The 26,030-nt window shown below is 49.7% G+C and overlaps 1 protein-coding gene across 2 annotated transcripts; it reads left to right on the top strand.

Moving 5' to 3' along the window:
• The first annotated feature begins 5,616 nt into the window (after positions 1-5,616).
• Positions 5,617-25,328, top strand: Sesn2 (sestrin 2). Of its 2 annotated transcripts, none has more exons than XM_075945410.1 (10): positions 5,617-6,022; positions 13,851-13,916; positions 16,665-16,862; positions 17,193-17,375; positions 17,476-17,688; positions 18,811-18,961; positions 19,402-19,520; positions 20,461-20,651; positions 23,402-23,546; positions 24,060-25,328. In XM_075945410.1, the coding sequence occupies exons 1-10, from the start codon at positions 5,933-5,935 to the stop codon at positions 24,144-24,146; spliced, it is 1,443 nt and encodes a 480-aa protein (XP_075801525.1). In that variant the 5' UTR covers positions 5,617-5,932; the 3' UTR covers positions 24,147-25,328. The 2 variants fall into 2 exon arrangements, with proteins under 2 accessions (XP_075801525.1, XP_075801524.1); XM_075945409.1 differs by having other exon boundaries at positions 5,782-6,022; positions 16,662-16,862.
• The last annotated feature ends 702 nt before the right edge of the window (positions 25,329-26,030 follow it).

The following is a 26,030-nucleotide window of genomic DNA, read 5'->3' as shown; positions in this document are numbered from 1 at the left end:
CAGCTACTAGGGAGGCTGAGGCAGGGGGATCACAAAGTCAAGACCAGCTTTTGAGTTCCTGTCCCGTCTGCTGTACAGGAGACCGGGTCTCAAAAAGTTAAAAGAAAAAAAAAAGCAAGCCTTTCGCTACCAGCTCGGCTCTGGGAGGGCAGAGGACAGGTAGGCGCTGGGTTCTACACCAATCAGAGCCCAGTTGATAGGCAGATAGGAAGGTTTCAAAGACCCTTCCGGTCCCTTCAACAGCCTTGGAGACTGGCTTCCGAAGTCAGCCTGGAAACCTGCCTGGTCCTATCCTGAGCGTCGCTGCGGGCTCCTATTGGCTAGCACACAACCCTGCCCACCTCCCTGCTCATTGGCCGCCGCGATTTGCGTAAGAAGAGCCTGTTGCTGAGCACCAAAAAAAAAAAAAAAAAAAAAAAAAAAGGAACAGTGATGCAGCTTTCGCCGGAGGAGACTTTGGGGGGAAAACAACAACATAAAACAATAGCCCCGGCTGCTTTGTTGACCACTCCGATTGCACGAAGCCCCGTTGAAGGGTTTTCACGCGTTAGCTTACATCAAAGCGTTGACACAGAGAGAAATGACTTGTCCAGATTTCACACAGGTTTGAAGAGCTAGGACCGCATCCTTCATCTCCCCTGTCCTAAAAGAGCCTGTTGGAATGGCGGGGGAGAAGCAGGACACCATAGCAAAGAGATTGTTCTTTCTGAGAATAAGCTGCCCCTGAACCAGCCTGTTCAAGTGTCGCTTGGCTGGACCTCAGATCTAGTCTCCACCCCGCGGACAGCTTTCCGAGGGTCTTGAACGAATTCCTTCTCTCTTGAGCAGAGGTTTTCTGCCTGTGCGACGAGAGGGCCAGAACAATGGGAGAAATATTTAGGTCTTGAAGTCTTGTGAAACCTTAATTCTTGCTAGACTCTTTCAGAAGCTACGCGATATTTACTTAGCCATCGTCTAGCCTCTTGTGAAGACCTTGAAGCCTTGACACGGGGGCCTGACAGTCGTGTACCGAATCATTTGGAGAGGCCTTGTCAGTCTTTTTCAGTCAACGGTGGCTGAGCTGTAGCAAGATATGGCCTGCAGGGAGCGCTGCGGGCTCGCAAAAAAATTATTAAACTAGAAAAGTCCCGCTGATTGCCCGAAAGCAGCCGGAGTAGGTTAGCGTTCATATTTTATTACGAAGTATGAGCTATTCCAAACTTGAAATTTTCTATCCAAACTGTGCAGTCGAGGGAAGTGACGTCACCCAGAAACGCTAGTTCTCTGCATAGTGATTGGAGAGAGGACTCTTCTAAATTGGTTGGTTTTGTAGATAAGAAAATAGATTCTAGTCGGGCAGTGGTGGCGCTCGCCTTTAACACCAGCATTCTGAAGGCAAAGGCGGGCGGATCAGTGGGTTCGAGGCCTGCCTGGTCTACAGAGCAAGTTCCAGGACAGCCAAGGTTACACAGAGAAACTCTGTCTCGAAAAATTAAAAAAAAAAGAAAGAAAAAAAGAAGGAAGATAGAAAGAAAAACAGATTCTAAGAGCTGGGAAAGGAACAAGTTCAGTTTGTTGAATAAAGACAAAAACAGCTGGGCGGTGGTGGTGCACGCCTTTAATCCCAGCACTCGGGAGGCAGAGGCAGGCGGATCTCTGTGAGTTCGAGACCAGCCTGGTCTACAAGAGCTAGTTCCAGGACAGGCTCCAAAACCACAGAGAAACCCTGTCTCGGAAAAAAAAAAAAAAAGAAGACAAAAACAGTTGCCTGACCCTCAAAAATGTTTTTAAGATTGTTGACTCTGTTTCTGAGAGTCGGTGACAACTTGGAGGGACTAAGTCAGGGCCAGCTGAGGTTTTGTCAGCTCAGGACCGCGTTCAACACCTCCCACAATGCCTGCCTAATGAGTAAGTGAAGGAGTGTGTGAGCAAGCTTTTGGTGGGTGTGTGGAGTGTCTCCTTTGGACTTATCAAACCTACTGGAGCGAGGTTTCTTTCCTACATGATTTGCCTGGGGCAGAAATTGGGTTCTGCACCTGACGGTAGTGATGCAAGCCTTAAATGTGAGTTCCAGGCCAGCCTGGTCTACAGAGTGGGTTACAGGCCAGCCTGGTCTACAGAGCGGGTTACAGGACAGGCTCCAAAGCTATGCAGAGAGAGAAAAAAATTATGTTCTGCAAGTAGGGGCTGAAGCCAGAAAACAATAAGACACAGGGAGTAATAAATCATAGCCCCCGGAATGGTCATAATGTAAGGGCATTGTAATAAAGTAACCCAAGAATTTGATGCCACAAAACTAATTCACACACACACACACACACACACACACACACACACACACACAAAGATGAGAATCCCATTAGATTCATAATCTGAGAGGATCCGAGGCTGAAGAAGTCTCAAAAAACATTTTAGATCTGATCAGGACATGTTTTCAAGACTGTGACATGATTGAGGAATAAAAATAGCTTTGGCCAATCAGTGGCCTCAACGCGGCTGATGCAACAGTCCGGAGAGGATGGCAACAGGAGGAGGAAGGAGACCTAGCCTGAACCAAAAATTCAAGGCATGGGGGAGGGGAGGAATGCGTCTAACCACCATCACACACACCTCACTGGGCTTGTAGCTTCCCTGCTGGGTTTCCAGTGCCCTGCCCAGGCCAGCAAACGGAGCACACTGCATGCTCAGAAGTATTTACTGAGAGGAAGGGAAAGAGCAGCTTTCTCTGCGTGGAGGTAGCCCACCGCTTCTCCCCCCCACCTCCATGCTGCTTGCTCCTGCTCAGCTTCCAGCTCCCCTAGCCATCTTCAAGGGACGTCTTAGCTTTCCACAGGGGCCCCTGTCACGAAGACGAGCCGATATACCCATGAGAGGCCACTTTACAGTTATGTTTCTTACTCCTCATTAATATATCTGCTTTAGGCGTCAATGACAAGTGCCAGCCTGCCTCTTAGACATACGCACATCCTTCTCTCATCGCCGGTGTGGCAGTTTCTGCTATGGAGTCATCCTGCCTTTGAACACTCTGCCGATTACTAAGCCACCTGACCTCAGCCAGCACACCTCTTGAGAGCTTCGGTTTTGTCATCTGCCAAATGGGGACATAAAGCCTGCTTAGGGAAGTTGCGGTGAGAGTTATAATGGGATAATGGGTGTATCCTGGACTCTCATTGGTAGAGCCGAATACTTTTCTGAGCCTATGTCCCCTCTGCTTTCATTCTTTGAAAGCTGGGTCACAAAAAACCCCATCCGCTTTAGACTACTAGTGTCTTCTGATTTGATTTTCCTCCACAGAATCGTTGTCCTTGTACGTGCAGCCTGTAGTCACATCTCTGAGGATCAGAAAGTCAATCACCTTTTCTTTTTAGGCAGATTCCCTCAGGTAGCTTAGGTTTCCCTTGGTGATCCTCCATCTCTGCCTCCTGAATGCCAGATTACAGGCATGTACCACTATGCTCATCTTTGTTAAAGGATTATTCATTCTTATTAAGACAACCACTCATAGTCATTCAAAAATATGTACTGGCCGGGGGATGAGATGTAGCTCAGCGAAGCACTTCCTGGCATATAGGAGACCCTGGCTTGATCCCCAGCACAGAAACAAAAAGTATTAAATACACATGCCAGTTCGATGAGAGGTACGGAGACAGACAGGGTTACTGGCTTATAAATGAGGTTTTTCCCAGCTTAATGCAGACAGAAGAAGATGCTGCGTGACCTGGACAATCAGTTTACCTTTCTAACCTGAAGTGGCCTCACTTTGTGTGAGTGGCTGGCAGTGTGGCCCATTATCTGGAAGGAAGAGGTAAGGCTTGTGAACACGGCAACGAAGTTCAGTGAGTTTGGCAAACAGGGCTGAAGAAGGCTTCCGGAGGAAGTAGCATCTTGAAGGCTTCGTTGAGGCCACAAACAGGATGAAAGCAGTGAATCCTTTATATGATTTCAGCGGGCAGAACTTGCAGACAGTAGTGATCATGGATGTGACCGATAAGACTGAAGAAGTAGATGGAAACACATCGTGGCAGGCCTTGAGGCCCAGCCTAAAGGTTTAGCTTTATTTGATAGCTGATGAAATACCAATGGATTTTTCTTTAAATCTGGCCATTAACCTTACAGTTCTTTTTGTTTGTGTGTTTGATGGTAACGAGTATAGGATCCTAACTGAATCCTGTAACACTAGGACCCATCTCCAGCCCACAGAGGATATATTTTTACAATGAAAGCTGAATCTGATATAGAGTTGTCTAGAAGAGAATTTAACCCAAAGGGTCATTCAGTGACCAAGGGTCTATTACTAGAAAGATATCATGCCAAGTGGCGCATGGAGGAGGAAAAGATGTCAAAATACGGACCCTGACCTCTACAAGTTTATAATTAAAAATTTCAAACAAGACAAATACATGGAAAATGATAATACAAGGGTGAGAAGTATTAAAATGCAGAGAGAAAGACCCAGCCCAAGTGCCTGGGGAGCTCAGAAGGGGGTGGGCAAACTGCCTTCTCCACAGTAGCTAGACAGGCATTAGACCTAGTCAGATCAGATCATTTCTGGTACCATAAACCTAAATTCAGACTATTTCAGAGGGGATCTGAAAAGACTAGTCAGCTCTGGCCTTGTCCAGGACTCCTTGACTAGAAGAAAGAGAACTTAAATTGAAACAAAAAGAGGCCTGAAGAAACACAGTGAAGGATGAGATTACTGGATGTGAATGGGCGAAGCAAGCTTATAGTGCTGGGGGGAGAGGGGAGGGCGGGGCTGGAAGAACCAATCTCCCTGCAAAAGGAGAGGTGAATACCAGAAGTGACGAGGGTGAGTGTCTAGAAAAAAGAGGGATAAAAACAGAAACTGGGGGAGCACCCACGCTTAGGGAGTGGAAGGAAAAAGCGGAGTCAGACAGGAGTGGCCAGAGGGAGAAGTGAGAACAGACCCAGACAGACACCTAAGTTACCAAGTTTCCAGGAGCACCTGGAGGGTGGAAGACGGGAATGAAGGCACCCAGGCAGAGTAGAAGAGGGAAACTGTAGCAATAAGGATTGAGATTAAATTTAAGATTGCCAAGGGTATTTTGTCAAGGAGGGTTTTTCCAGAGACACCGCAAATAAGGTTGGTGATTTCCTTGGCTTAGTGCTTTCTAAAGGTGCAGCTCTCTGAAGACTGGAGGGGACAGGGTGGTGGCTCTTGGCCTTCAAATATGTGGTATTTGATCTATAATTAGAGCAACTGGATGTGGTTAGGGCTTCTCTGTAGCCCTAACCAGTCCCTCCAGGAACTGGAAAGCTGAAGAATTTACTCGGAAGGGATTTCACACCTGGCTGTCTGGCCCAGCCCAGTGAAGTCCCGTTTCATCACAGAGCCCAAATGACTCTCTGGGCTGTCACTCTCATCTGGTATTGCCAGAGGTCTGACTAAACCTTCTTGCAAAAGTTTGCAGCATCTGTTCGAGGCCAACTACAGCTCCCAGGGTTCCCAGGTGCTTCTCGATGCTGATTGGAGAGATGGCTGGCTCCGGAGGGAGGTGTCGACCCCGCCTTCCCGGGAAACAGGCCTCTGATTGGCTGCTCCGTGGGGCTTTTTGTGTCCCCGCCCTCCTCCAGGGACCGCAGCGGGCTGACAGAGCCCGGCGAGCGCTGGCTGGCAGTTCCGCGGTGGGGATGCTGAAGAGCGCCGGTTTCGCGAGCAGCGCTGGCCACTGCGGACTTCCGAGGCACTCCGGGCCGTGAAAAGCCGTGCGCCGCGGCCAATCCCAGGCCTCCGAGGCCGGCCGCAGTTCCCCAAGCCGGGCTGGAAGAAGTGTCCAGCGTGGTAGCGCCGGTTCTCCGCATCCCGAGAGACACCCCAGGGTTCTCGAGCTTCCCCGGCGTCCCCTAGCCCCGGCCTCCGGCGAGCGACCGCCCCAGACCCCCTTGAGTGCCCCAGTCGCGGACGAGCCGCGGCTGGGTCCTGGCGCACACCATGATCGTTGCGGACACCGAGTGCCGGACGGAGATCAAGGGCTACCTGCCGTTCGCCAGGGGCGGCGTCTCGGGCCCCGGGACCCAAGAGGTAAGCAGCAGCCGGGCGACACCGCTCTTCTCCGGCCACTGCCGAGGCTCGGGCTGTCCCGAGCTAAGTCTGGAGCGCCCACCGGGCTTAGGGTCTGGTAGCACGTAAGCTAGGACTAGGGTTGCATCAACTGCAGCCTCCGGTCTCTTACCTCCCCTCCCCTCGCCCTCACTCACCCCCCCACACACCCTGCGGGGGGGAGGGGGCTGCGGAGTCCTCCCTGGCTCCTTCGGACTCCTGGCCAATGAGAGGGGACGCCTCCTCGTGGCTCTCTGGGTTTGTGCTCTGGTGGAGCGTGCGTCTTCAAGTCCAGGCAAATCCCGGCCGGAGAGACCCGACCACTCCTCCTCCCCGCCCCCTTCCGCAGATTCCCTTCCTCTGGGTGGGGGCAGGCGGCCGGGAGCTCTTTCTAGGATCGGTTTCTGCACCTATCGCGAAACCAAGGGAGTGAGCCGTCTGGAACTGGCCAAGGAAGATCAATCCCCTTCCCCAGTCCCCGCCTGCACCCCCGATCTGGAAATTGGCCGGAGTGCTTTAGGGGTTTGGATGGCAGCGACCAGAGCTGGGGGAGACAGCGAATAACCCTTGGTCCCCACTCCCGAAGACTAAAAAGTCTCAGGCTGCTCCCTATTAAAATGTTCTGGGGTCCTCAAAGTTTGTTTTGCTGTCTCCTCAGAGAGTAGAGGGCCTTCGCAGGGAGACGAGGTATAATGCTGTTACACAGCCCCTTTTCCTCCCAGCAGCCTCGACAATGAACGCCTTCTATTATTTTTGGAGGGCCTACTGTATGCAGGGTACAGGTTTTGTCTGACAAAGGCAGCAAATACAAACCGTACTGTTGCCCCATTTTACAGAATGAGAAAACTGAGGCACAACAAGGCCCGAGAGAGGCTGCTTTTCACTTGATCCTTAGCCTTTGCCCTGTGTTATGTCTAGGATTTTGGAGAATGTTTGGCACTGCCGAAGATATTTCTGAGCCTAGAGGAGTGTGGACGATACACTGCCAAAGCTGGTGTAGTGACGGGGCTGGGAATGGGTAGAGGGCTAGTTCTAAGGCGTCTGTGTAACTCTAAGAATATTTCAGCCCATGTCTGAGGAATGTCATTTCTCGCTTCTCCATCCAGTGGCCGGCCGGTGGTTTCTTTGAATATTTAGGAATCTGGGTGAAGAAATGATCCTTGCTTCTGCCTATTCTTTTCTGGTCACTCTTGTTTGTCTGCTTTGTGAACAATGTTGTCCCTGAGAGCAGCTGTGCACTGCTGAGTGCTGGATTCTCGTCCCACCCTCCACTTTCTTGCTGGGTTATCTTGGCCAAGTGAGCTCTTTGATTGCAGTCTCTTGCATAGAGATTTGATGGTATCTCCACGAGATTGTTGAACAAATTAATTTAAAATACAAGCAAAAGCCTGAGCTGTGTGCCTGAAACATATTTATTGCAGAGAACATGTTATTGCATTAAAAATGCTAGCTTCTGTCAGACTCCCCATCCCCAGTGCCTCTCAAGGGACTTCCTGAGTCTGTTCTCTGCTGCCTGAGTCGGGAGAGCCAGCACGGATCTCTCCCCACGGTGCTGGCAGAAAAGATCTCAGGTGGTCAGTTCCTCAGGGAGATGGGGTGCCTTAGAGAAAGCCTCTCCCAATCTCCCCATTTTCAGACAGGGTCTCACTCTACAGTCCCATCTGGCCTTGACTTCATGACCCTCTTCCCACTTCAGCCTCCTGAGTGTTGGGATTACAGTGTCCCCCCAAACACTGAATTTAAGAAGGTTACTTTACAGTATTAGAGAAAGCTGACAATGCTTGCAATATTTCTACTTTTTCTCCTTCTTGAAAAAATGACCTGCTGGTCAGTTGTGGTGCACACTCTGGAGGCAGAGGCAGGCGGGTCTCTGTGAGTTCAAGGCCAGCCTGGTCTACCTGAGCTAGTTCCAGGACATCCAGGGCTACACAGAGAAACCCTGTCTCAAAAAAAAAAACCTAAAAATATATAAAAGGAAAGAGAGAGAGAAGATGTCCTTACAGATGTCTGCTTTCAGTAGAATCCTGATCTGATGATAGGCTGCCCATCTTCCAGACTGCAGTGCTCCAGAGTCAGGGAAGGGCCGGATGGTTAGCAAGTACTTCAACTGTTTCAGACCCTCCAGAATGTCCAGGCCTTCAGATGCGCTTGTCTCCCGAGAGTTCGAGGCTCCGACCCTTGCCTTGGGTGGTATGTTTTTAAAACCGTGTTGGATTCTAGAATAACTTCCTCAAACGTCACTTCCTCAGAAAAAGCTTTTTTTTTTCCCCTCTCCCGATGAGTCCCTCTGTGCACCACTTTTAGTCCCTTCTCCTTTGTGAGTTAGCTCCATCTAAGGTAGGCCTTTCTGCCTCCCTCTCCTGGACCAGGGAGACCCCGCAGGCCTCTTGGTTCTTTGCAACTAAGTGTTTAAATGGCACTGTTGAGGCTCCGAAGCTCCTTATGAATTGTGCTGGACCCGGAAGGAGACCATTCTGAGCTTTGGTCCATTTTCTCTAAAGAGGGGATAAGTTTTGTTTGTCTCAGGATGGTTGAGATCAAACATGTAAAGCCCTTGAAGCCAGGGCCCAGCCCATGCTGTCTGCTGCTCTGCTGGGCCTGCTTTTCTGTCTTTCAGCTCAGGTGTAAGCCAGGCTCCTGTCTGAGTTCAGCTGACATATAGTGTGCAGTCCCAGCGGGCAGAATATCTTAGCAGGTGTCTCTAACTGAGTCCTGGGGCTGGCAGACTCCAGAGAACAAGAACAGAGGTTGGGCTACTCAGAGGGGCCAATGCGGCTGGGTGAAATCACCATTTCCAGAAACTGTTATGGTAGAGTGGAAAGGACCTGGTAGCGGATGCCAGGCATTTCGGGGTTCAAACTGCGCCTTAGACACTTGGAGTTGGTGCTTAATTTTTAGACATTTAATTGACTCTCCTATGCAAAATAAGCCCTTAGCCTTCAAACTGATATGGATCATTTGTAAATAGGGTGGGAGCTCTCCAGTTTAACACAAAAATTACTGTCTAGCAAGCCTTTGAATTAGGAGCTTGGCCTGTTCTACGAAGCAGGTAGTCCCTTTTACCAAAGGCCTATAACACCCCCTAGTGAGCCCTCCCAGAGGGTGGTCTGACTTCATTGTTCCTGCCTCCACAGGATCCCTTCAGTTGGAAATGGAGAAAAAGCCAATGGTAGCAACAGCCACATCTCCACCCCTACCCCCACCCCCGGTTTCTGTTTTTTTTTTGTGGGGGGTGGGGCTCGAGACAGGGTTTCTCCGTAGCTTTGGAGCCTGTCCTGGACCTAGCTCTTGTAGAACAGGCTGGTCTTGAACTCACAGCGATATGCCTGCCTCTGCCTCCCAAGTGCTAGGATTAAAGGTGCGCGTGCCACCACCGCCCGGCCCCTGTTTTTGTCTTTAAAGCCGGATTGAAATCATGACTTCACCAGGTGTACTGAACCTGGGCTCGTCAATGTGGTAGGCAGCCCCCTCGGCACATCTGACAAAATCTAGTGCTAGTAACCCCAGGCTGGATGGCACACATCTGTAATCCCGGCATTTAGGAGGCTAAATTAGGAGTTTTGCCCCGGAGTTCAAAGCTGCAGAATGTGTTCCACCCCTGCCCTCATAAAGTGAGGCCTTGAGCCAAAACAATAAAACAAAATTTAGAACTGGTGTGGTGTAGAAGCAGGTGTTTGAAAGTTTCAATCCAGACCAGGCTACATATCATCTCGAAAAATTAACTAAAGCCAGGTAGGTGGTGGTGGTGCATGCCTTTAATCCCAGCCCTTAGGAGGCAGAGACAGGTAGATCTTTGTGGGTTCAAGACCAGCCTGGTCTACAGAACTAGTTCCAGGACAGGCTCCAAAGCTACAGAGAAAGCCAGTATCAAAAAACCAAATAAATAAATAAATAAATAAAAGTTATTTTATTTTTTTAAAATATATGTGTGTGTGGATATGTACACATGTGTGCAGGTGCCCACAGAGACCAGAAGGGAAAGTTGGATCATCTGGGGCTGGAACCACCCAGTGTGGGTGCTGGGAACCAATCTTGGGTCCTCTGTTAGAGTAGCAAATCGTCTTAACCACTAAGCTATCCCTCCAGCCCCAAAAGTTCTACTGGACTGGTGTACTAGACACAGGAAACCAGACCCCTTGTGTCCTCAAGGCAAGAGTCCCCTCGGTAGTGAATTCCTAAAACCAGGAGCAGATGAGGAACTTAGCATTCTTGGCGAACTCTGGGTGCTGGTTCATAAACCTTGGTTATCGAGAATGGGGAATGGCTCCCATGCCGCCAGGAACCTGGTCTGTGTTTACCCACGTTCACCTCCCGCACTTCCTCCCGTGCAGAGTGACCAGAAGTGGCTTGCACCTTTCATCTGTAAAGCTTTAGTCAGTGCCTACAGCAGTGGAGCCAGGGAATACCTACTGCAGCTATTACTCAAGATAGCTGTTGCCTGTCTGTCCCAGGGAATGGAGCCATGGCTGATTGGGCGGATTGGGTGGTGTCACCTCTTGGCCGTGGGAGCCTGCTCCCCTGGACTTGCCCTGATGTCAAGGTCAAAGGAACTTTCTGGATACTGGAGCCCTGGATTCCTAACCCTCATGTTGCATTCAGGACTTGCCGGTATCTTCTCCACCTTCACCAGCTCTGCTGCTGCCTTCTAGCCGACCTCCAAGGTCACCTGCCCCCCAGTAGTTTTCCCCGTCCTGTTAAAGCACCACACACGCTCCCACCCAGCCATTACTCACAGCCGGTTGCATCCTGGTCACCGTTTGCTTTTTCTCTGGGAACTGAAATGACGTGAACATTGCCTGGGACTTGGTCTTTGCGCTGTTGTATTTTACACTGCCTGCAAGCCAGTCATCAAAAAATTGTCAGGTGAACCGCATTGTTCTGATTTTACCTGGGAAGCTCTCAGTGCTGTGCTCTGTACCTGAAAGAGTGATTTGATTGGTAAATGATACCAGCAGCATGTCCCCCCCCACCCCCCATGGATTGCTGGAGGTGGGACTTTGGTTTCGGTAAGAGGAAAAAAGCTTCACAAAGGGATTCTAATGGACTCCGGGGCAGGGAAGCTCTTGTTTGAAATAACAATGAAGTTAATGACAGGGGACTTTCTTTAAGTGCTCTCCCTGGTGGAGGTGCTGAGGTGTAAATCTGTGTGCCTTAGTCCCATTAAATCCTTTTGACTAAGCCTTTGATCCCAGCACACAGGAGGCAGAGGCAGGTGGCTCGAGGCCAGCCTGGTCTACAAGATTTAGTTCCAGGACAGGCTCCACAGAAGAAACCCTGTCTCGGAAAAACAAAAACAAACAAAAAATCCTTATGATGATCCAGTGAGAATCTCATTATTCCGGGAGGAAACTGAGGCTCACATAGCTGACCGGTGGGTGGAGCTATCTATTTCTAGTTTACTTATTTATTCTTTGTGTTAAGCCTTGAACTCAGGGCCTTGTGCAGACAGTGCGTGGCTACTTGCGTTCTACTTTCCACTCCCTCATGGCAGCACTCTCCGGAGGGGCAGTGGTCCCCGCCTCTGAAGCTTTCATTGTACGCTACATTGTTATTATTTATAACGCTGTGAAATATGGATAGGTCTAGAACCATCGCTTAGGACCCGGACCCAGGGATATTGTTTCCTTCTTCCCATGCTGGCTCTTGGCTCAGACTTGAGGCTTTGGTGATTTCAAAGCAGTTCCCTATCCCTTTCCCGCCCTTATTTCTCAGCCTGTGCTACTGTGGTTTCTCTTTTCTCCTTTTCATTTTTTCAGCTTAGAATTTTAGTGTCTGCGTATTTCACACACACCCTGTGGTCTTGTTTGTTTGAGGCCATCACCTCACTCTAGCCCAGGGTGGCCTCCCCAGGGCTGGTCTTACAGGTGTTTGGCCAACTGCCCTCCGGTCCTCTGGAGTGAGGGAGGCCCGGGCTGTGGAGTCAGCAGTTCTTATCTCCCAGACAGAGCTGTTGGGCACTTTCTCAAGTGAGGGAGGAGGGGAGCTGGAAGGGAGTGCTTGGGGGTGGTGGTGTTTCTGCACGCCCTCAGACCAGCCCGGCCTGCTGCGAGGCAAGTGGGACATGCCCTTCTCTCCTCAGAATTCAGACTCCAGAGAGCCTAAGTAGCTCTCCCAGACCACACAGCTGATTAGCAGCCCAGCTAGTCTGCACACCTAGGCCTCTGGGCTCCTTCTTTCTTTTTGTTATGTCATTGACCATAGGGGTCCTCCTTCAGGGGACTTTTGGCCACTTCAAAAATATAAGGCTGGAGTACAGTTTTGAGTCCCTGAACATCTGAGGTACCAGGACTAGGCCTGGCTCTTCCCAGAAGAAAGGGGCTGGGGGACAGCCCCTCTGTAGTGAAGGCAGAACTGTCATTTGGGCCAATTATTATCATCAGTTGGTATGGAGAGCCCCACGCCGTCATTCAGAAACTAAGTGAATAAGTAGAATGTTCTTTCGGTCCTTGGATCTAGGAGCAGGAGAAGCAGCTTCATTGAATACATGGCTCAGGCTCAAATAAGCTCAAGTCAGAATAGCTGCCACCAGCCTGCACCTCCCACTTGGATTCCCCCCACGCCCGCTCTGCTTTCTGTTTTCATTCACAGAGCAGAATGAATGACGTTGCCCTGCTGGATGTGAGAGCAGAGCAACTTGAAAGAGGCCCTTAGCAGACAGTGTTTGCGGAGGCAGAAATGCTGGGAACTGTGTGGTCACAGACAGCAGACCTGACAGTAGACCTGGGAAGGCTCCTGAGCCCCAAAGGGGAGACCTCCTGTTTATCTGGAAGCCTTTGGTATGGGGAGGTTGGGGTTTTAAGGGACTGGAACAGATTCATACTTCAGAAGTTAATCTGGTTACCGGGTATCGGATGAATACCGGGTAGTGGAGGGATGGCATCGGGCAGAGGACGTAGTGCAGGCATGGACAGTTGGTGAGGCTATGAGCCCTGATAGCCTAGATATGCCGAGAAGGGTGAACAAATGACCGTTTGCAGAGGGCTGTGACCGATGCAGCTCAGTGTAGAATGTGCCCCGCATGCCAAGCCTCATGCCTAGAGGTTCATCCTTAGCATTCAAGAAAAAACAAATAAAAATGGTTATTTGAGAGGAATTGAAGCTTCTTCCTAGGCATGTAGGGTGGTAACTGGCTTTGGAATATAAAGGGTTCTTATTTTAAAGGGGTCTTCCACTGAGCCCCAGACAGGCTGTGCCACCATTTGTGGCCTTTGTGAAACCGGGAAGTGGTGACACACGTCTTTAACCCCAGTACTTGGGAAGCAGTGAGTTCAAGACCAGCCTGGTCTACAAAGCGAGTTCCAGGGCAGTTCCATGACTATTACACAGAGAAACCCTGACTCGAAAAGCCAAAAAGAAAAAAGAAAGTGTGTGTGTGTGTGTGTGTGTATGAGACCAGAGGACAATTTGTAGGAGTCAGGTCTCTTTCTAACTTGTGAGTGCCCAGAGATTGAATGTAGTAGGTCTTCACACTTGGTGGCAAGCCCCCTCACCCACTGAGCCGTGTCTTTGGCGATAGGCAACGTGACAGTTATCTGTTTCCTTCCTCTGGCCCCTCCCACTCACCCATGCTGGGTTTTCTAGGTCCTTGCTGGGTGCCTGAGCAGGCCGGCCTCGCTGTGCCCTCTTAGCGAGCTGTTTTCTCACCCATTTGCTACCCGACAAGTGGGTCTGAATGTGGCTCCTCCATGGAGGGTGTACCAAGAAGGTAGTTTAGAAACGCAGCGTCCCAGGGTGGAGAAGGATGCTAAGGGGCTAACAGTCTGCCAGCTAACCTCCGCCTGCCAAGTCACCACCATGTGTTTTTGCACAGGAGCATCAGGAGGGCCGGGCTCGGCGAGGTCCTCGAGGACCCAGCGCCTTCATTCCCGTGGAGGAGGTGAGTCTGGACCGGGGATTTGCGTCTTTGGTCCCTCGGAGGAAAGGCCGTGGAACACGGGTAGATCGGGATCTTTTATTTTCCCACTCCTGACTTACTTAATTTCATAAAAAAAAAAAAAAAACCTCTTGAAAGCCGGGTGATGGTGACATTCAGGAGGCAGAGGCAGGCAGATCTCTGTGAGTTCAAGGCCAGCCTGGTAACAGTAAGTTCCAAGACAGGTTCCAAAGCTACACAGAGAAACCCTGTGGGGGGGGTGGTGGAAGGAATTATAGTGACACACCAAACTTGACATTCCCAAACTAGTGCTTATTTCTATGTAATAAGACAAGAGACATATAGCCACGTCTCTTCTGAGCCATGATCACTTATAGAAGTATCTATATAGAAAAAAAAACACTTTAAAATTACCTTCTGTTTATTGTTTTCAAGTGTCTGAAGCATTGGGTTCGCTTGACATGGTGGCTTTATGCTTGTAATCCTAGTACTTGGGAAAGCAGAGGCAGGAGGATTGCTATAGATTTGAAACCAGCCTGGGCTCCATAGCTTAGGTCCATCAGAGATAAGGAGAAATTCAGCCATCTCAAAAAGAGCATGGGGGGGCTGGAGAGATGGCTCAGAGGTTAAGAGCATTGCCTGCGCTTCCAAAGGTCCTGAGTTCAATTCCCAGCAACCACATGGTGGCTCACAACCATCTGTAATGGGGTCTGGTGCCCTCTTCTGGCCTACAGGCATACACAAAGACAGAATATTGTATACATAATAAATAAATATAAAAAAAAAAAGAGCATGGGGGAATGTGCAGAGGGGAAGGGAAAGCAAGCCCACTCTGGTCTCATAACCACGGAACGACGGTCATGGTGCCAAGCTTGCTCTTGTTTGTTTTACAAGAACATCTTTCACCTGTAGAATTGGTTCACCCTTCGCCTCGCTGCTGTTCTGATCTTGCCACCAGGTCTTAGCTCTGTACCCTGGCTGGCCTCACTCACAGTGAGAGATCTTCCTCCCTCAGCCTTCCTCATGCTGGGATTACAGACGTGGGCCACCGCGTCTGGCTCATGGTTAAACTATTGCCTTTTCTCTGTGCTAAGAATCAAATCTAGTTGATTTGATTGACACGCATGCTAGGCCAGCGTCCCACCCACTACTGAGCTGCATCCCTAGCCCCCACTCATTCAACAGGGATAGAGAATAAGACAACCCCTGGCCGTCCTGGAGCTGCGTCCTAGTGCGAGGGTAACGTGGGAATGCCTTCAGAATACACACACAGGGAATCTGTTGTACAGGGATGGAGCTTCCCGTTTCCTCTTTCTGGTTTTGAGATGGCGTAACTCTAGGCCAGGACTGCCTAGAACTCACTGACCTTGAACTTGTGCTGTCTCCCTTGTAGGCCTGCTAATGAAGCCTCTGAGTTCTCTTCCCCCTCTTTAGTAAGGGAACAACCACCCGGTGGTATTTGCATCTATACCCCAGCATTTTAACCTCACATGTTGTTGTTGTAGTTGATTTTTTTTTTCATTTATGAATTACTCTTTTTTTCTTTAAAAAAAAGGGGGGGGACAGGTCTTGGAGTTCATCTAGATTAGAATCCTGTTTCTGTCGTTTATCAGATCTGTGGCTTCAAGCACATCTGGTCTCTTCATCTATTAATGGAGGAAAATAATAGCACTCACCTCGCAGGACAAGTTCAGACACTCAAGGAGATTCATAATTGGATGGCTATCTGTTAGAGGAACGAGTCAGTCAGGCCTGGGGATGGAGCTCAGTGGTAGAACACTTGCTTACCATGCACAAGGCCCAGGGTTTGGTCCCAGCCCCACAATAAATAAATAAGAGAAAAAGAGGAAGAGGGGCTGTTGTGTAGTTCAGTGCAGGTGCTAGAACACTTGCTTGGCATCCACAAAGCCCTGGGTTCGAGCCTTATCTCCGTATAAACTGATCATGGTGGTGTATGCCTATAGCCCCACCACTTGGAGCAGAGGCAGGAGGATTAGAAGTTTGAGGCCTGCCTGGGCTACATGAGACCCTGAATTTAAAAAAAGAAAAAAGTCCCATGAGGTTAAACAGCTCTACATGAGAAGACAGTTGGGACCTGTGAACTGTTCTGCCCTTCCCCCTACCCTCCATGGCTGTCTGCATCTGCCGTATTAGAAGAGAAATCCTATGTAGCCAGGAGAAACCACACACTCATTTTTTTTTTTTATTGCCAGGGATTGAACCAGGGCCCTGTGCATGCTAAATATTTAGTTTATCACTGAGCCAGTCTCCAGCAACCATTCTTCTTATTTTCTCCGCAAATCTTCATCTGCTAGGAGGGGGGTAGCGCACACCTTAAATCCCAGTACTCCGGAAGCAGGACAGCCTAGAGCGAGTTCTAGGATAGCAAGGGCTGCACAGAGAAACCCTGTCTTGAAATATTTAAAAAAGGGAAGAAGGTCTAGGGACATAGTTTAGTGGTAGAATATTTGCCTAGCATAAATGATGCCCTAGGTTTGGTCCTCAGCATTGAAAAAAAATTATTACAAAAGAAAAATAGAGGAAATGAAACTCTAATTTCATAGCTGTTTTAAAAGATTGAGTGAGTTGATAGATATGAAGTATTTGGGCAGTGAGAGATCGCTTACTCAGTTTCCTCTTTGGGACGCGATGGCAGTGCTCAGTCTCCTCCTGTATAATACAACTCTTTTAAAGAAGAGGTTGGTCTGTATAGGGCAGACAGAAACCCATGCTTTCCCCTTTGCCTAGCAGATCCTTCGGGAAGGAGCCGAGAGCCTCGAGCAGCACCTGGGACTCGAGGCCCTGATGTCTTCAGGACGGGTGGACAACCTGGCAGTGGTGATGGGTCTCCACCCCGACTACCTTAGCAGTTTTTGGCGCCTGCACTATCTGCTGCTGCATACAGATGGGCCCCTAGCCAGCTCTTGGCGTCACTACATTGCCATCATGGTAAGTGTGTCTGGGCCTGGTGCTTGCAGCGGGGGTGGCCAAATGGTGGGTTCATTTGCTGGGACTATCCCGAGTTGATTTTTTTTAGGTGACGAGGAAGTGCCTAGCTTTACCTGATGATGTCCGTGGAATTTTAGGTTTTGAAGAGGGGCATCTTTAAGAGTGTGCTTTGCAGATGGGGAAACTGAGGTACAAAGGGGTCAGGTGACCAGCAAGCTGGTGGCAGAGCTGGTTAGAACATAGATTTCTCTGTCTCTTAGATCTCAAGGGGATCTTTCGATAAAGGGGCAGAGGAGGACGGTAGCTCAGGCTTATCGATTCCCTTCACAGGCTGCCGCCCGCCACCAGTGTTCTTACCTGATCGGCTCCCACATGACTGAGTTCCTGCAGACTGGCGGTGACCCTGAGTGGCTTCTGGGCATCCACCGGGCCCCCGAAAAGCTACGCAAACTCAGCGAGATCAACAAGTTGCTGGCACACCGGCCATGGCTCATCACCAAGGAGCATATCCAGGTATGCTAGGCAGAGTTGGGACCCCGAGGAAGCCTAGGGGCTGGACTAGGGCATAGCCCAGGGACAGCCACTAAGTGGGTTAGCTCTCCCTCCCTTCCAGGCCTTACTGAAGACTGGAGAGCACAGCTGGTCCCTGGCTGAGCTCATCCAAGCTCTGGTCCTGCTAACCCACTGCCACTCTCTGGCCTCCTTCGTGTTTGGCTGTGGAATACTTCCTGAAGGAGATGCAGAGAGCAGCCCTGCCTCACAGGCGCCCTCGCCCCCCAGTGAGCAAGGCAGCCCCCCAAGCGGGGACCCACTGGACAACTCTGGGGTAAGTCAGGTTTCTGGGTCTCGGTGTGGGAGAAAGATGGTACGGCCTCTGCTCTGGGAATAGAAACCACTGCTTCTCCATCTCTTCACAGAGAGGGGCTACAGCAAAATTGCTTGGCTTTAAAACTCATAGCCTCTTAGGCTCACAGTCAGCTGGGTTTTCTGTTTGTTTGTTGTGTTGTGTTAAGCCTGGAATGGCCTCGAACTTTCTGTGGAGCCAAGTAGTACAGAGACTGAACTACAGGTGCACTTCATCGTGCCCGCTGATTTGTGTTGTTGTTTGTTGATGTCTTTGACTTTGTTTTGCTATTTTGCGGCAGGGCCTTACTCTGGTCCAGGCTAGCTTCAAACTCGTGGTGATCCCTCACATCCCCATCTCCTTGCTGTGCTGGGATTAGAGAAGTGAGCCACTATGTCTGACTTTTTTTTTCCGGTTGATTGTACAAAATTTGGGCTTCAGTATAGCTCATTGGTGGTTGTTTGCCTAGTCTGTATGAGGTCTTGAGTTCAATCAGCAACAGCACCAAAAACCATATAATAGGGGCTTGAGACATGGGTCAGTGGTTAAGAGCACTGGCTGTTCTTTCAGAAGATCCAGGTTCAATTCTCAGTATCCACATGGCAGCTCACAACTGTCTATAACTCTAGTTCCAATGCATCTGGCATGCACACGGGATATGCATGCAGGCAAAGCACAAATGCACATAAAAACAAATTTAGGAACAAAACAAAACCCAAAACCCACCAATCAACAGAAACTGCCATAATCCTAGCATTCAGAAGGCAGAGGCAGGTGGATCTCTGTGAGTTCAAGGCCTCTGGTCTGCATCCAAAGCTCCAGGACAGCTAGAGCTACATTGTGACTATCCTGTCTCAAAACAAACAAAACCTAGAAACCTTGTCAATTACAAGTGAAGGAAGACACTTGTCTCTCCTACATATGGCCTTAGAAATATCCGAGTAGGAGGTCATAGACTCTGAACTGCCCGGTGTGATGGCTGGCTCAGAAATGCTCTCGTTCTTTCTGATCACCCAGGAAGGCCTGGGATGTGGAAATTCCTAGTGAAGCTTTCCAGAGTACCAGGAAGGGGGGACTAGATGTGTCTCCTGGGTCTCCCCACAGGGTTTTGAAGCTGCCCGTGATGTGGAAGCTCTCATGGAACGCATGAGGCAGCTGCAGGAGAGCCTGCTGCGGGATGAGGGCGCTTCCCAGGAGGAGATGGAGAACCGTTTTGAGCTGGAGAAGTCAGAAAGTCTGCTGGTAACCCCCTCAGGTACAGGATGACAGATGTCAGTGCTGGGGCTGCCTCTCTCTTTACCCTTCTGATGGGAGCAGTCACCTCCATGCACCATGCGTTCTGCCTCCAAGAGGTTCTGAGCAAGGGCCTTGTGTTCACACTCACCTTTGAATCTGGTCTATTAGCCCTTTGGGGCTTACGTCAGGTAGATGGGACCAAGCTTAGCCAATCCTTTCCCAGGTTTAACTATCCCACAGAACTACCACTATCACTGTTATAGGGGGCCTTGCCTCCTGAGTTCTTGGACAGGAGTCTCCTCCTCCCCAGGAGTGACTCTAGCTAAAGTCTTCCCACTTATTGTGGGGGGAGGCTCTCTGTGGTCCCCTACTGTATCTCCCCTGGCCTCTCTGATAATACCGAGCCTTCTGTGCTCTGGGCTCAGCCTTACTGACACCTCTTTCTGATTTGGCCCTCAGCGGATATCCTGGAGCCCTCTCCACACCCAGACATTGTATGCTTTGTGGAAGACCCCACTTTTGGATATAAAGACTTCACTCGTCGAGGGACTCAGGCCCCCCCTACCTTCCGTGCCCAGGTGAGGCTCCCCACATTGGTGTTGTTCAGTGCCTTGCTTTAGAGTTGCATATAAGCAAGAACACAAGCTTCCAGTGGTTCTCAAGTTAGATTAAAAAAAAAAACAAACCCATGAGGGCGACGCCTTCAGTCCCAGTTCTTGGGAGACAGAGGCAGGTCGATCTCTGTAGGTGTTATACAGAACAATTCCAGGACAAAGAAACAACAAAATAAAACAAAACAAAAAATCCTTAAGGGCACCGGGCAGTGTTGGTGCACGTCTTTAATCCCAGCACTCGGGAGGTAGAGACTGGCAGATCTCTGTGAGTTCAGGGCCAACCTGGTCTACAAAGAGCTAGTTCCAGGACAGACTCCAAAGCTACAGAGAAACCCTGTCTCAAAAAAAAAAAATCTGTAAGGGGGCAATGAAGACCTGAAAGATCCAATTCATGGGACCGGAGAGATGACTTGGAGGTTAAGAGCGCTGGCTGTTCTTCCAGAGGTCCTGAGTTGAATTCCCAGCAGCCATATGGTGGCTCACAACTCTGTAGTTTGATCTGGTTCCCTCTTCTGACATGCAGACAGAACATTGTATATATAATAAATAAATTAATAAAAAAAAAGATCCCACTGGGCAGTGTTGGCGCATGTCTTTAATTCCAGCATTCGGGAGGCAGAGGCAGGCTGATCTCTGAGTTCAAGGCCAGCCTGGTCTACAAGAGCTAGTTCAGGACAGGCTCCAAAGCTACAGAGAAACCCTGTCTGGAAAAAGAACCAAAAAAAAAAAAAATCCCAATTCGGGGAAAAGTCATCCTGGAACAATGCCGCATATCAGATCTGTGGTTCAGGGAGGGCGCATTATGCAAAGCTAAGGTGTGAACTCCAGAGGTCCAGAGGACAGATCTCCAGCCAGCCCTGTGCCTCCCACGTCTTGCTCACTGACCTCCTCCCTCATTCCTCAGGATTATACCTGGGAAGACCATGGCTACTCCCTGATCCAGCGGCTCTACCCTGAGGGCGGACAGCTGCTGGATGAGAAGTTTCAGGTAGCCTACAGCCTCACCTACAACACCATCGCCATGCACAGTGGCGTCGACACCTCCATGCTCCGCAGGGCCATCTGGAACTACATCCACTGTGTCTTTGGCATCAGGTGAGCGAGTGTCCCCGAGGTCACGTGCATGCCACAAATCTTTCTGGCGCACACCGTCATTTTTAATTTCTCTTTTCTTCTTGCCTATAATAATTCTTCAGGCCAGGTTTATGTCTGTGCAGGGTTAAAGCTGATAGGAATGCTCATTGTTCAAAGGTTGTAAACAAAACAGAGACGGCGGGGCTTTCTGTCCTATAACACAGAGGATGGAAACCCATGGCCTTGTACTTGCTTTTACTTTATTTTGTGTTGTTTTTTGTTTGTTTGTTTGTTTTTTGTTTTGTTTTTCAAGATTGGGTTCCTATAACTTTGGAGCCTGTCCTGGAACTAGATCTTATAGACCAGGTTGGCCTTGAACTCAACAGTGATCTACCTGCCTCACACACCCCATTACTGGGATTAAAGGTGTGCACCACCACTACCCTGCTCTAGACTCTTGTTTAAATTTCCAAATACTTCTCTTTTCCTAGTAAATAAGGACAGCACAGACATGCAGCAGCAGACTTAAAATAGTGATGTTTCCATCCATAACCTGTTATGCAGCTCATGAAAATGATGAACAAGACCCAGGAAGTTTTTCACTAAAATATTAAGTATGGTCATCTCTGTACAACATAGTACATTGAGCTATATTTTATCTTACAAAATCTTTTCTAATTAAAAATATGTTTTATTTGTATAAGTATGTATATCCATACATATGTGTGGCACAGTGTCCATGTGGAGGTCAGGGCCAAGGGATGAAACTGGGATCAGAAGTCTGGACAGCAAGCTCCCTTACCCATGGAGTCTTTTTTGCCTGCCCACTGACCATCTTTTTAGGGAGAATTTTTTCTTTTCTTTCTTTTTTTTTTTTTTTTTTTTTGGTTTTTCGAGACAGGGTTTGGAGCCTGTCCTGGAGCTAGCTCTTGTAGACCAGGCTGGTCTCGAACTCACAGAGATCTGCCTGCCTCTGCCTCCACCAATCTAGTGCTGGGATTAAAGGCGTACGCCACCACCGCCCAGCTGAAAATTTTTTCTTTAAGTGATGTGATATTCACTGTTGAGTATTTAGGTTGTTTGCATCTTTGGTTTTGTTTTTCTTTTTTGTTGCTACTTTTTTTCTTTCCCCTTGCTCCTCTTCTCTCTCCACCCCCAAGAAGGAGTCTCTGTTGACTTAAATTTGGGACCCCCTACTCCCACTCCCTCTCTACCCCCCGTTTTCTCTGGCCTCCCAGGTATTGATTACAGGCGTGGGCTGCCACCCCTGTTGGCAGATTTTACTCTTATGAATACTGTTTGCACTGACTGCTCTCACCACGCACGTTCTCATAGATATATCCCCAAAATAAAATGATTTGTCAAGATATATACAGAACTGGAGCTGGAGAAATGGCTCAGTGGTTAAGAGCACCACCTGCTCATCTAAAGGTCCTGAGTTCAATTCCCACCAACCACATGGCGGCTTACAACCATCTGTAATGAGTCTGGTGCCCTCTTTTGGCCTGCAGGCATGCATGTACGCAGAATATGGTATACACAATAAATAAAAGAAATCTTTTTAAAAAAGAGATATATACAGAACTTTATTTGTTTGTTCATTTTTAAAGTAGGGTCTCACGACGGCCCAGGTTGACCTTGAACTCACAGCAGTCTGGCTAGTTCAGTCTCCAGTGCTGGGATTGCAGGTGTGACCTAATCACCTGGCTCCAGGCTTTTCCCTCTGCTTCCTTCTTCTCCTCCTTCCTTCCTCTTTTCTTTCTCTCTTTCTCTATTTTAATTTTTGCTCATGTCTGTAATCCCAGCACTGGGAAGGCAAAGACGGGAGGATCAGGTAGGTGTTTGAAACCATCCTTGGCAGTATAACAAGTTCCCCAGCTGGGCTTATAGGACTCTAAAAATAGAAAAAAAACCCCACCAAAATCGCTGGGTGGTGGTGCACTTGGGAGGCAGAGGCAGGTGGATCTCTGTGAGTTCAAGTCTAGCCTGGTTTACATCGAGAATTCTAGGACAGCCAAGGCTACACAGAGAAACCCTATCTCAAAAAAAAAAAAAAAGAAAAGAAAAGAAAACAAAAAGCCCACCAAAATCGTCAAGGTGATCGGTCACCTTATTTGACTATTTGGGTGTTTTTTTCCCTTCCTGTCTTTTTTCCATGCACACATATAAGCTGAACTGGGGAGTGACAAGTGGCTTCTAGACTCACTGCCAACTTGCATTTAGATTTTGAGCGAGTTAATTGCCTTCTTTTGGCCGGTCTGGAATTAGCACTGTCTCCTTTTCCCCTCAACTGCCCCGTTCTCCAGGATTAACACGCACTGACCCTCCAGTCCTTTACTATAGGACAGAGAGTGTAGCCGTGAGAGCCGGATTTGAAATCACTCCCTGCTGTTGAGAGCAATGCCTTCTGTGAATTGCAGTAAAATGAAATTGATGAACACGGTATATTGTATATGACAGAGAATGTAGTTTGTAGGTTCGTGACTGGCATAGTCGGAGCTCAGGAGAGGATGCTCTCTGTCAGCGTTAGAGTGGTCCTCTGCGAGCCTGGTAACCGATGACATATGATGTCAGCTGTTTTTCTAAGAGGAACCAGACTTCTGGTTGCTTCTTACCTTCTGGCTTTTTTTCTCTTCCCTCCACCCCCTCCTATTTTTTCCCCTTCTGGCTTTTCTTGTTGCTCTCTGTTCCTCCTTGTGTAGGGTGGGGATGGGGACCGCGCTGCCTCTGAGAGCAGAACATGAGTAATTCTGTCCGGGTCTTTCCATCAGATACGATGATTACGATTATGGGGAGGTAAACCAGCTCCTAGAAAGGAACCTCAAAATTTATATCAAGACTGTGGCCTGCTACCCAGAGAAGACAACCCGCAGGATGTACAACCTCTTCTGGAGGCACTTCCGCCACTCAGAGAAGGTAACAGCAGGACGGTCATGGCCCTGTAGAGGGTCACGGTGGGAACCTGTTGTCCTTGGTTAAATTCTAGTCCTTTTAAATCGGGCGCTCAGGGCCTGTTCCCACGGGGTCTTCCGTGGCAGTTTGGCAGCTGTAGGTTTGAACCTCCTCGCATAAGAGCAGCGTGACTTTGGTCACGTGACCTTGTATCTTTGAGCTTTCCCCCTTTATAATGAGAAGAGATACTGCCTGCATTTCAAAGTTGGGGAGACACAATGAGACTAGTGTGGAAACATTTGATCCCACACTGGAGCCAGTTAATGGCAGCTCTTCTTTCAGACTTGAGAGATAACGCCGCTAGTCATGACAGGGCATTCTTCAGCGGTCACCACACCAGATTCCACAGAGCCCAAGCACAGGTTGGGCCATCCTGGTGTAGGAGGCGTGGGTGAGGCGAGCGCCCAGGGAACCGGTAGACTGGGAGGACGGGCTGCAGGGCGGTAGTCAACAAGCTCCCTTCTTTCTGTGCCCCAGGTTCACGTGAACTTGCTGCTCCTTGAAGCCCGAATGCAAGCAGCCTTGCTCTATGCCCTTCGCGCCATCACCCGCTACATGACCTGACTCCCTCCTGCGCAGGATCAGCACCTGGAGCAGCTGACCCCGGGGCACTGTCCTCTCCGCGAGGATTTCTGTGTCTGGAGGCAGATCCAGGCCCCTTTCCGTTTCACGTCCATCCACCAAATGCTGGGGATGGGCGCGTGCGTGGCATGCAGCCCCCTAGGCAAGCCACGCCTTCATTTTCCTCACTGGACTGGACAGGATTGTTGCACTGACTTTGGGGGTCTCAGCTCTGCGCCTGGAGTTGGAAGATGACCTAGGAAAGCCCAAGGGGCCATGCCCCTTTTTCTTTCCTGCTCCTCAAAAAAGATGAAGGCGACTGTGTTAAGCTCAGACCGATGTGCCAGCAGGCTGGGCCCCAGGCACCACAAGTGCTAGGGCCTTCCTGGCCTGGGAAGCCCCTGGCTGCCCCTGTGGGAGAGGAGCAAAGACCTCAAGGGACTGACACTCCAGGAAGCTTGCCTTCCCTCCTTCCTCATTCTCCAATTTCATTACCTCCCACCTGCCTTCCGCCCATCAATGTGAAAGTTGGCCTCACAGCTGGCCTGTGCGCCCAGTTCCCCCAAACCCTGTTCTGTTGGGCAGCCTGTACTTTGGTTGCCTGGATATTGGTTCAGTTCTTTTGTCTCCTTTGCCCTCGTACCCTTTTCTTCCATGCCTGTTGGTGTAGGGCCCGGGAGAGGGGCCAAACATATCCAAAGAACACACTATCTCTGGAGAGTTGGAGCCCATGTTGGTCCCTCTGCTGTCCGAGAGTAAGGAGTAAGATGCTGATGAACTCTATATTTGGGTCTTGGGGAGGTCTGGCCTCTGGAGGACGTCACCGTAGAGCCAGAGTCAAGTCCTAGGAGGGAGGCAGTCCTACTCTGGACTCTTACCATGCAGACGCTGGATCCCATTCTTCTGATCCCTCCAGCTGCCCAAAAAAAATTGAGCCCTTCTTAGGTGGACCAGGACCGCCCCCCCATTAAGATACCAAGGTCCTCTTTCTCTTGACCACATCTGCGCATCTCTTGGGCCTCACAGTTGCAGACTGAGGGGTTGGCTTAGGTTTCTCAAGGTCTGATGCTTTCCTCTGGGCTCTCAGGCCAAAGCATCAACAGCAGGCTGATTTTTTTTTTTCTTACAAGACCTTGAAGGTCTCTGGGGACCTTTAGTCTACAGTCAGCTTTCCAAGGGACACCACCCCCACCCCAGTGTCCCTTCTGTCCCCTCTCCTGGATCTAAATGGATTACTTGGCAGAAGCAGCCCAGGACTGACAGGCACTTTACATAGCAAAACAACTGTGAATTCTGACTTTCCTTCCCTTCCACCAGCAGTGGGTGCCTCCTCTCAGGCAGTCCAGAGGCGGCTGAGAAAGTCCAGCACACACTGCTACTATTCCCACCTCCTCCATTGGGCCAGGCCGAGCAGGAGCCTGGCCAGTGCCACATTTCATACCCGTGCCGGCACGGGACGCAACTAGTATCCCCGTCCACACTTCGAAGCCCTCCCTGCAATGAAGGTGGGCAAGAGGGGAGGGTGCCTCAGCATGGGGGTACATTCTAGAGGGGACACGATGACGCTCTCAGGGTCCCCTGGGTGGGCGGGAAGGGTATCCAGTGTTAAAGTGCAGAAGTCTCTGGCCTTGTGAGCAGTTCTAGGTAATAGAAATAAAAGTTCACTGAGGTTTGTTTTGTAGTCCTTGTTAATGGGATGTTTGTCCGTTTCCTGAAGGTCAGAGTTCACCTCCTAGCATAAGCCAGAAGCTGTGATTGCGTCATGGATTTGACCCCATGGCCTCTGTCCTGCCTGTGTCCGTGCCCAGCGGGGGCAAGGCTGGGGATTTCTGGCATTGGAAGTCAGTCGGGACGCGGCCGAGGCCCAGTGGTGGAGTTTGCCTCGTG

The sequence above is a fragment of the Microtus pennsylvanicus genome, chromosome 13, assembly GCF_037038515.1.
Source record: "Microtus pennsylvanicus isolate mMicPen1 chromosome 13, mMicPen1.hap1, whole genome shotgun sequence".
NCBI lineage: Eukaryota > Metazoa > Chordata > Mammalia > Rodentia > Cricetidae > Microtus > Microtus pennsylvanicus.
The sequence above is the reverse complement of the archived record's forward strand: the minus strand, read 5'-3'. Positions and strand labels throughout refer to the sequence as shown.